The sequence below is a fragment of the Echiichthys vipera genome, assembly GCF_963691815.1.
Source record: "Echiichthys vipera genome assembly, chromosome: 9".
NCBI classification, from domain to species: domain Eukaryota; kingdom Metazoa; phylum Chordata; class Actinopteri; order Perciformes; family Trachinidae; genus Echiichthys; species Echiichthys vipera.
Genome location: NC_139834.1, coordinates 13680940 through 13693064, shown reverse-complemented (window position 1 = coordinate 13693064; position 12125 = coordinate 13680940). Strand labels below are relative to the sequence as shown.

The window sequence follows — 12125 nt, the reverse complement described above, 5'->3', positions numbered from 1 at the left end:
TATTGTTATTATTATCAATAAAGACACTCGATGTAACGCTGTACCCGCTCACAAAAGCTCAAATTAACTGTAAAATTAACAACTAAAGCAAAAGCCAAATGAAAACTATGGCAGCCGTACAAATCCAAGGTGTCAAAAATCTTGCTTCTGGTCTCCATGGCAACAGAGCTTTTGGTCTCATTACTGTTTCCACACTGTGTGTAATCGGGAAGTTTTCCAGAGAGCACCATTCTTTGTCCAAATAACAAATGGCACCTTCATGCCCCCAGATAAATGGCAGATGATAATCTATCCAGACACCACAGAAACAACACATTTGTCATACAGGTACACACAACATAAACACACTGCATGTGTGTGTGTGTGTGTGTGTGTGAAGCAAAGGTGCTGCACTGTGTCTGTAATTATTGGCAGTTGCCACATTTGGAGGAGGCGATCCTGTTAGTATGCTTAGCTGGATTCCTATTGTATGTGATGATATTTGTACGTGGTGGAGATTTTCTATCTGCTGACATTTATGTTACATAAGTTATGTGAGCTGGCTGGTAGTTAGTCTGTGAGAATTTCCATGTGTTTGATGTATGCGCACATCAGTTTGAATTCCATTTCACACCACGGAAATGAAAAGATCAGCAGTGAAGAAAAATTGTTCATTTTTAAAGTAAAGAATATTTTGACATTTTGGGGAAAGCGCTTATTCTCTTTCTTGCTGAGAGTCAGACGATTGAAGCCACTCTCGTTTCTGTATGCCAAAAACAATCTGCCTACCAGCACCTCTAAAACTCACTAATTAGCACGTTATATCTCTGTTCAATCTGCACAAAAACTGTGTAAAATTGAGAAGTTGTGGTTTTATAGGGGATAGTGTGCCATACTAGTTCTTTGAGTCTTTCTCGAGTTTAACCGTCACCGTGACATTGCCAGGTAGTGTAACCATCGGTTTTTGTATGGATTAAACATAGAAGATACAACACGCTAATTTGGGAGCTTTAGAGATGCCATGCTAGCTGTTTTGTCATGCTTTAGTCTTGATGCTAAGCTAAGCTAACAGGCTGCTAACTGTATGTGTTACTAAATTTTGTATAACAAATACCTATTGCATAACATTTGTAAAGCCGATTTAGTATTTTAAATCCTGCATTTTTGTGGATCCATGTTTGCTAGTATACAGTCTATTCCCTGCCTTTGCTGGCGCATTGCTGTGTTTCTTGGCACATTACTGACACCATTATATCACTGGAATGGCGGGAAATCATTGGCAGAACTGTGCATCTTGTCGTTTACCTCCATGTGTGTGCATGTACGTCCTGGTGAACATAACATGAGACAAAAAAAATGGGGACACACTCGACACAAAACACATCCCTCCTATTTTAACTTCTCCTCACTGGCTCCAAATATAATAAAAAATTGATTTTAAAACAAGCTTAGCTCCTTCGTACATCGCTGACATTCTCACTGAATAAAAGCAGACTAAAAATATATCTTTTTTTCTCAAGCTTTAGTTTTTAATTGTATATTAAGTGTGTTGTTAATGGTTATTTTATAATCAGTATTATTATTATTCCCTTTTTTAATCTCAATAATGATATTACCATCTTATTTTACTCAATTTTCACTGTAATAGCCACATTATTATGCTATTTATGTAATACCTTCTTAAGTTTTTGTCATGTATGATTTTTGCCCTTTTTTGCTTTTGAGTGTGAAGCACATTTAGTTACCTATTGTATGAAACGTGCTGCATAAATAAACTTGACATGACTCATTGAAAAAATGCTCCACTGCGCTATTAGAGGTGTAAACTCCACAGGGTTCCTTTAAGTCATTAAATCACTTAACATCAAGACATAATTCACACTACAAAAACGATCTCTGCAATTAATTCCTATTCATTTCCATAATAATTTTATGCTATTCTGAGTTTCATTTAGGCCGTTTCAGACTCATCATCTCAAAGTACCTTTTAAATCTGTCATATTAGCAGTTTTAGAGGACAATAAATATCATTTAAACCATCATACCACTAGAATGTGTAGATTTCTGTTTTTGTGTCTTTTTGTTTGTTGGTAACTTGGCTCATACTGTATATTACTGTGAAGCTGCCATGTTGGAGTATCTTTAATCTTCTGGTGCTTCTAAAGTCATGGATGAGTACACTTTCATAATAGATCAAAAGGAGTATCAAGAAAGCTTTTTTTTAACACCCTAACTAAATATGTAAGAGCCCTTAAAAAATTCCATTCCTTCATGGCTTCTTTTTTAAGGCCGACATGTACATTGAGCTTAAACCATGAAACACCTCAGGGCCTTTTTAGATTGGAGTTTCAGATAGTTCTTCAGTGTGCCTGTATACTGCACTTTTCATTTTGATGACAAGATCATAAATAGAAATAGCTCTACGAAGTCTAAAAGAGGCCTTTTGCAATCCCAAAGTGCCATTCTCCTTCCTTATCATCACATATTTCATACCCCACTGGCTTCTGTATTAAAACATAATGTCTCTTGCATTTCATATTTCTTTATTTTCATTTCACTGAACAAAGGTAAGCTCTGTTGCCATGGTGATTTCAATTACTTTCAAGTATTAGAAAAAGGCAATCCTCTCCGAAATTGGCAAGAAAGATGTTGTACTGTATTAGCTTAATTGTTTTTCCGACTGCGTTTACACTTTTCTCAGCTGTTTGCAAAGATTAAATTGTGCTTTGTTTTTCAAAGAATGTAACTTCATGGGAAGCACAATATAGTGATTAGTGGCCGCTTCTAAGTATAAGGTCATGCCCAAAATTCAGGAACATTTTACCATCCACACATTTTTCATGTTCAGCTGTACCTAACCCTAGCCTCCTGTGCTGTGGTTCATCTCTCTACCAGCTGGAGGAGCTTCAGTGGCCAGATGGGGAGCAGGAGGTGCCTATCTCTGTGTGCAGCCTGCCCTGCAAAACTGGAGAGAGGAAGAAGAGGGTTAAGGGCATGCCGTGCTGCTGGCACTGTGAGCTATGTGATGGCTACCAGTACCAATACGACGAGATTTCCTGCAGACTGTGTGCCTACAACATGCGTCCCAACCCCAACAGAACCGCCTGCCAGCCAATCCCCATTGTCAAGCTGGAGTGGCACTCCCCTTGGGCAATTATCCCCGTCTTTCTTGCCATGCTCGGTATCATCGCCACCATCTTTGTCATGGCAACCTTCGTGCGGTACAATGACACACCCATCGTGCGGGCGTCAGGCCGAGAGCTGAGCTACGTGCTGCTAACTGGCATCTTCCTGTGTTACATCATCACCTTCCTCATGATTGCCAAACCTGACGTAGCCGTGTGTGCCTTCAGGAGGATCTTCTTGGGCCTGGGCATGTGCATCAGCTACGCCGCTCTGCTCACCAAGACTAACCGTATCTATCGGATCTTCGAGCAGGGAAAGCAGACAGTCGCAGCCCCACGATTCATCAGTCCCACCTCCCAGATTGCCATTACTTCCAGTCTGATCTGCGTGCAGCTTCTTGGCGTGCTGGTGTGGTTTGCCGTGGACCCTCCGAACACTATCGTCGACTACGATGAGCAGAAAACCATTAACCCCAAGCTGGCCCGTGGGGTGCTGAAGTGTGACATCACAGACCTGCAGATAATCTGCTCGTTGGGCTACAGCATCCTGTTGATGGTTACCTGCACTATCTACGCCATTAAGACAAGGGATGTACCGGAAGACTTCAATGAAGCCAAGCCCATTGGCTTCACTATGTACACCACGTGCATAGTCTGGCTGGCCTTCATCCCGATTTTCTTTGGCACAGCCCAGTCGGCAGAGAAGGTGAGTCATTTCTTTCTCTCTCTTTGTCGGCACCCTTCTCTTTGTCTGTTTCTCTCTCTCTCTTCTCACAAATTTCCCTTTCATTCCTTCGGCCCTGTTTTTATCTTGTCCAAACACATGCGCACACGCATATTCGTGCAAACACAAAATTAAAACACAAACAGTACATAAAGGGACCACACAAACACGCACACACACACACACACACACAGACGCACGCACAAACGCACACACACACACACACACACACACACAAACACACACACACACACACACACACACACACACACACACACACACACACACTGCAGTGACTGTATAAGTCATGGGTTCATTTTCTTTTGATCTCACATCCACATGGCTCCGATGTGCATGGAAACCCACACCAGGACCACCACAGACAGAAATAGGCATAAAAAGGCAGAGGGAGGGTTGATGTTAAGCACCACAATCCTGAAATGCCTGAGGGGTGATACGGAGGGGGTGCCAGCAGCTCCAGATGCCATTATCTTAGTTCTCATGCCTTGTGCTCAACATATACTGATATGCCTAATTCTGGAAAAGGAGACAAGCAGGTTGAGGAGGTGGAGGAAGAAGAGGAAGATGAGCTGGAAGAGGAGGAAGGCAGGGAGAAATGTGGGGGTACATAGAAGTTTGATTCAACACATTCCATCTCCTGATAGCTGTGCTCTATTCAACAAAGCATTTGACATCGGGTGCTACTGGAGTTGATTGAGAATATGACATTTTGACCTGACGCGCTAGTCATTGCTTATCTGGCCAGCACTGGGGAGAATACAAATGCCTTCGCCGGCTGGACTCACGAGCCGTGCGTGCAGCTCGGCAGGCCTGCGTGTTCCAGACGGAGTGGAGGGGAAGTTTCCACTGACAGAATATCGATGCTGACAGGAAAGTGTTACTCCTAACCTTTTTGAGAGGCACGCCGCTCAATATCCTTCCTGCTAAGCTACTGCATGAGATGGATCAGAAACTGATTTTCCTCATCTCAATTTGCTGCTGATTTCATAGATGAATTACACCCTCAGCAGCGATTAGGAGTTCATTATGTTACTCGCGGCGACTAGCGAGGCAGTAATGTGTTTATCTTTCCCCTTTATGCAGTTAACTCTTTCTTCACACAAGCTCCTGTCTTGCACTCACCTCCAGTTCACACCACGGCATCCTGTTGTTATGGCCTTCATGGGCACATTTCTTCTTACTCCCTAGCCACTGCAAGTGAGAAGTGCCTTTGCACGTCTTGATAACATACTTTTCAGAAGCTTCAGTGCAGTTAAGGTGAAGTGAAGCTATCTCATCCATCATCTCAGCTGACTTATACTTAAAATAATGGTGTCACTAGTGATTGAAGATATTGATGCTGTGGGTGTGTGTGCATGTGAATGAGCTGTTGGAGGCGAAATGGGATTCAATGTCATGCATTAGACTATATGCTTACTTTGTACGAATTTTACCTTGACATTTTGTGTTTATAAGTGCAGATGGGGAAAAACAAACACAGATTTGAATAACCTCTCTTACCCCAGGTTGTCTCATATCAAAATATTTATGAAAACAGTGGGAAACGTATGTATTTGCCAGCTGCCAGTGATAAAAAAAATCAGATCACTGACCTTATGTTGTATTGTAGCAGTTGTGACAATTTCTTTAACTCAACACCATTTAGACTCCCATGTTTTCCACACCTGTGACCCCCCCTCCTTCCCCTGGTTTTGCCCATTCAAACTCATGTTGAGGGCAGCCATGCGAAAACAGTAACAAAAGATCACAGAGCATCCCCCCTCGCCTCCTGTGCACCTGCATGTGCTCAGTCAACTACTCAACACTCTCAAGTTAATGACTGTGAGAGTCACCAGCATCCAAATTCAGCCATCCTCCAGCCTCAGACTTCAAAACAATTAGATGACATAGAAATGTGCGAAATAGCAATAGAAAAGTCCCAAAAAGTGTTTTTTTTTTACATTACTGCATATTTTTGAGTAAAGGAACTAGGGAATAGATATAAGGGATGCTATCACTGAACACGAGAAGTCTTTGACCACAAAAAAGAACATTTCTTACAGTTGAGCAGAATAGGATGATGATATAATAAAACATTTTCCCTGAGGTGGAAACAATTTAGATGGATACTTTCTAGTAAAACACCCACGAGATTCAGTCACGCTCAAAGGAGATCTTCATGTCATGCAAACTAACACACAATACGTGTATAGAAACCACTTAGGCTCTTGTAAGATGTCTCCTGTACCCACAAGCCTCCAGACAAGAGAGGCTATGCCGCCAAGTATCATTAGCAATGATTAACTATACTTGGAAAAAACTTTGACATTCCATGTTTCAGCAGGTAAAATAAAATTGCAACAAGTAATCCTCCCATCTCTCTCTCTCTCTCGAAAACAACTGCACTTGACAGGAGTTGGACTTGACACTTACTGCAGGGATGGGGAGTCTTTTAAAATTAATGTCTGAAATTCTCCTGCCTATCAGTTGTTTTATGATTGAAAGTCGGAGCAGACTGTACAAGAGGCAGACTGCCGGCAAAAAGTTAAAAAGTGGCCTAATGGAAAGAAGGAAAAGTTGGAGGTTTTCTTCTGAAAAAAAATGTTGAAAATCCCTCAAGATAAAGAGGTCAAGTGGGAGAGAGTGTGATGTTGCTGTTTTGCAACACACAGAGCCGCAAAGTAGTAAAAGTAAATATGATTAGGTATTGCATTTCTCTCCACAGCTGCAGTTTGGAATATTAGACAAAACCAAAATGAAGAAAATAGCAAGATTTTTTTTAGTAGTATGGGCAAATAGTTCATTTCAGAGGTAATAAATGCAATAATATGACAGCGAAGCATAAATATAGCTATATAATATATATAATAATACATCATTTACATAGCCGACTTTGAGTAAACACTGGCAGGCCACTTATCTGGCTTTAAAAAGTAGGTAGCCGGTAATTTGACTCAGCTGCATGAAATTATCATATACAGTAACCACATCATTTTACAAAACATGCCACACACAGACTGCATCCGTTGTTCAGTGTTGTACACACAGTGATAATGTTTGAAACCCTCTGTGGGCTGTGGCACGCCTCTTAACTGAGAACATCAAATCTTCTATTTTGTGTCCTTTACAGGTGCGAGAAAATAAAATTCTGTAATGTAACCCAGTCTTGTGAAGTAAACCATAGCAATGTGAACACATCTCTCAAATATTGTAGCTCTTATATAATTTGAAATAAATGAATAGGACATAACATATAAGACCCTTATGTTTGATTTTACCTCACCTCATGAAGATTATGTTGATGAAATTTGATTTATTGCCGCCTAGATTGTTAGATCTAATAGAATCATCATTGTTGAAAAGCTGAAATTTCCCTGTAGGAAAAAAGCCTTATAGGAATACACAGGGACTGATTAGCTTCCGTGCCAGGGCTCATGTCTGCCAACCGCCATCTACTGTAGTTAATACAGACTATGAATAAGTACCTCATGAAACCCCACTTAAAAAAATGAGCTATCACTTCAAGGTTGTGAGGATAGCGCTTTCTGCACAAAGTCACAATTGCTCAGTTTTTTTCCAAAACAGTATCTTTTTCACAAACTTCTTGTCATGAAGTGTTACTAAAACATCTCTCCTCCCCTAAATACTGTCTGAGTCAAGAAAGATAATACGCTTTTACCTTTAGTGCTAAAGGTTGGCCCAAAATTGAGCCCCAGTAAAATTTTTGGACAGTCAGTACTGATTTACAACACGCTTGATGATGCAGGCCCTGATTAGAGCATTAGAGCAACATTAAGACTAGTATGAGCGCTGTATTACAGCATATTGTGTTGAGAAAACATCACTAGCAACATCAGAGTGTCTTACATGTGTCAGCACCTTTTTATCTTTGTCTTGAAACCCAAAAATGGGGATCTCCTGCACAGTCAAAATTAGGGGAAGACCGTCCACACAGAAAGACTCCTATATGGAATAGGGCTTTGCAGCACAAAGCCAAACAGAGTTATTCATGACATGAGTCTGGCAAGAAAGTAGGCCACCCAAAACAACAAGAGACACATCCAGGTAGTTGAGAGGAGACTGCAAATCCCCTGGATCCATTATTGAAGGCATTCTCTAACAGGGCAGAGAGCATCCTAATTGTCACTTACTGAATCAAACCCTTATTGCTGTGTGCATTTATAGTACTCAACCATACCCTTCTAAATTGCCTTTGCAGTAAGTATGTCCCTAGTGGGTATAATTATGAGGATTACCCTCAACAGCTTTTTGTGTAAATGGAAGACATGTCCCTTGTTGTGAGTTGGTGTTGGCGTTTGGCTTGTCAATGAGATGTAAAACTCAAAAAGCAACCATTTGATTCGATTCTTGATGAGGACGTTAATAAATCATTACTGCAGCTATAAATAGTGAGTTGCCAAGCAGTTGTGAAAATGACTTCATGTATTTATTTATGTTAAAGCAACAGGAATTAATTATGAATGTTCTGTGACAAGCTAAACATTCGAGTGGTGGGTGAGTGGGGCTACGAATTTGGGTCAAGCTCATCGAGAGGCACAATGCAAAACCCCAGTCTCTATGATTAGAGGCAATAAGAAAGAGGATTTGTGTGTGTGTGTGTGTGTGTGTGTGTGTGTGTGTGTGTGTGTGTGTGTGTGTGTGTGTGTGTGTGTGTGTGTGTGTGTGTGTGTGTGTGTGTGTGTGTGTGTGTGTGTGTGTGTGTGTGTGTGTGTGTGTGTTATGTGTGTGAAGCTGTATAAGAGGTATCGAAAGCCCACATATCAACACGTTTTCTGTGTGTGTGTGTGTGTGTGTGTGTGTGTGTGTGGGGGGGGGGGGGGGGGGGGTTTTCTTGTGTGTGATGAGTATGAGTAAGCACCTTATACTCATTGTGCGCCTGCTCCCAAATCAACTCTCCTGCGTGGTCAATAAATCAGTTCTGATAGGGTCAGCATTGCAGCGTCTAAGGTATCAGAATCTCATTAAAAGCTTATTCCAGTCGTGTTTAGTTGCTTGCACCAAACTCTATTGTTGCTATGGATACCAGACAGGTTACCAACTACCAAACATGGAAACACAGCACAGGGCGGAGATTCTCTGGTGATTATATTTGACGCCACGTGTACTCCTCGCTTTGCTTTGATCAGCTGCCCAAATATCTAATCACAAACTCTGCGAATTCAGAGCTCAGACTCCAGAAAAAGCATGACATTTCCGTTCTCCCCCAGCTTGGAGTGACACAGTACAGAGTGCACCGAGAGCATTGTGATATTCATACAGTTATTAATGCATGGTGCGCCAGCCAGATCACTGCCTCTGATGCTGCTCCACACAGAAACAGGAGGGGATGGAGAGAGAAAAAGGCAGTTGAGTGTATTGGCATGTTGATTATATCAGGCATTTGAATGATTGGTGGAGATTGGGAGACAAAGACACGACAGGCATATAAATGAGTATCTTGTATGAAAGAAATTACCATTAGTCATGCTTTTTACCAAGGAAAACGGTATGCAAATGCTGACATTTCTTCCTCTCACTGAATCAGTGAGCATTCCTCTGCAAATACTGTACACTCTGGTGGCTAATGTGTCTACAATTGTGTCCTCTCCCTGGTTCACATCAACAGTGGCTGGCAGCATATAAGTGACATCTGAGGCTTTCAAGCATAGTAGATGAGTGAGGGACTTTGGTGATCTGCTCTTGAAACAATAATGTCCCCTCTTGAAGCAATTCCTTCTCCTCCGATTCGACCTTAAATGAAAAAATAGGCTGCTGCGTGCTGAATTACTAACTTAACTACCTCTTGAAATCACCACCTTTTGATGAAGTCATGACAGAAAATAACCTAAATAATAGCGTGATCTCAGTTATGTAAGCTCGTAATTACCACGTATCAATGTGAAAGGTCTTATGTAACCTCTCTGAAAAGGAATGTTACAGCATTAAGCATTTAAGAGAACGGGCTCAAATGAATGGAAATCTTGTGAATGATCTTACCACTTAATGCAGGGAGAGGCTTTCACAGGTTGTATTCGACTGCATGCAGAGCTGCAGAAAAGCAAATGGTCTGCTGTATACTGCAGATGCAGTGTTCTTAGTTTAAGTTTGTGTTCTACTCTAGGGGGAATTTACATAGAAATGATCCTGGCCAATGGAATTATTAGTAGAGGAAGAAGTAGCTGAGTTGCTGTTGATTGGTCTGATGAATGCTTGTATGTCGCTTGAGTGGTGAGATAAAAGATCTGATATGAAGGGAAAGGAAATGTGACTGCAAGATGTCACGGACAGTGTAGTCTATCAATCTAGTCAAGCGATTGGGTGGAGGGACTGGCAGAAAGGAGGCCATGTGAGGAAATTTTGATAAAGTCATGGTGATGCTTCTGCTTTTGTCATTAATACGCTTGAACCGTCTTCGACTTGACTGAGTAGCTGCAGGTCAGGCTTTAATAAATGCTGCTGGATTATGTTACCGTACGCATGACTGCTCCTTTCCCCAAAGCTACAAATAGAAGCAAATATCCACACTAGAGATAGGATAGCACCCAAAAAACTCAGGCCCAACCTTACATGAACCCGCATAGTTTCCGACCCAAGCCCCAACCACAAGTTTTGGGCCAGAGCCGGATTAAAAAACTGAATTTCCCCTTCTTTTTTAGTCCATGTGTGCAAATTGAATATATACTGTATCCAGAAGATGGCTATCACACAACACATTATTTGTGGCATTACTCGGACGTTTAATCACACACACACACACACACACACACACACACACACACACACACACACACACACACACACACACACACACACACACACACACACACACACACACACACACACACACACACACACACACACACACACACACACACACACACACACACACACACACACACACACACACACACACACACACACACACACACACACACACACACACACACACACACACACACACACACACACACACACACACACACACACACACACACACACACACACACACACACACACACACACACACACACACACACACACACACAAAATGGGACCTCAACCTGATTGAAGTCCAGGGTAATTTTGAGAAATTTCAGGACGTATCTTTTCTTTCTTATCAGAAGGTTGTGTTTAATACAAGTTAAAAAAAAAAATAATTACAAACATTTTTTTGCTGGATGCTCACACTTATCAGGTTATAGTTATCATTAGGTTTTGCCTCATCACTGTGTTCAACAGTGTGACTGTTCTGTAATTGGCAACAGATGTTAACCCATTATAGCTGTCTTTTCTTTCATTTTTCTTGATCTTGAATCTCAGAAAGGAATTGTCCATTTATGATAGTTTTGTTGCTATTACAGTCTGTATTAAAAATACTTTTTACCTGTGCTTTTTTCCAGCTGTACATTCAGACAACCACCCTGACCATCTCCATGAACCTCAGTGCCTCTGTAGCACTGGGCATGCTCTACATGCCGAAGGTGTATATCATTATCTTCCACCCTGAGATGAACGTACAGAAGAGGAAGCGTAGCTTCAAGGCTGTGGTTACGGCTGCGACAATGTCATCACGTCTTTCCCAGAAGCCCAACGAGAGGCCCAATGGAGAGGCTAAGACTGAGCTGTGTGAGAACCCTGCTGCTGACCCCATGAGTAAGTAGCCCAGTGAGAGTCATAGTATAGTACGTCGAAAAAAATGCCATAACAAGTAATGGCAGCCTGCAGTAGCCGCTGCTGGTCTTTCAAGGAGGGGAAGCTAATTTTTCCGGCCTACATCATAAATGTGTTTGTTTATTTATATATAAATTCTACCCTTTGTTCCTTTTCAATAAAATGATCTGTAACCTTGTCGTATCAACTAGGCATCTTTTCCAGTGACTTGACCAGTGTCCTCTCAATGCTAGCAGAGCTAGGCTGCTTAAACGGCCTTGGCCCAGCTGGAGCTGCTGCGCCAGGCTACTGTGAAGTGTGACTGCCTGTGAGTGTGAGTGATGGGGGAGGAAGCTCCACAGCTGCTTGTTGGGGAAAGAAGCCGCAGAGTGACAGAACAGAGTTGCCAAACACAATGCTAGTCGTTTTTAACAAAGACAAAGTAGCTGGGGATCAGTACATTCCGGATCAGTTCAGAATAACGGAAGGAAAAACTTGGAAATGCTCTGATGGATGTTTATTCTTTAAGATCACTGATTCGCTCATTTAGCTGTCAATCAAAAAATTATTCCGCCTCAGACAGCTCATCCAATCATCATGCAGAAGCCAAGCGTCCGGGCCAGCCCACCATTCCATAGAACCCAGAG

General features: G+C 41.8%; 1 protein-coding gene across 1 annotated transcript in view; it reads left to right on the top strand.

Annotated features, from left to right (window-relative positions):
- The window catches only part of grm7 (glutamate metabotropic receptor 7), a 67784-nt gene that overhangs the window by 50657 nt on the left and 5002 nt on the right, over nt 1-12125 (top strand). The window contains exons 8-9 of the mRNA XM_083919821.1: nt 2875-3810; nt 11229-11481. Coding sequence (XP_083775947.1) covers nt 2875-3810; nt 11229-11481 — 1189 coding nt within the window. The remainder of the gene's footprint in view (nt 1-2874; nt 3811-11228; nt 11482-12125) is intronic.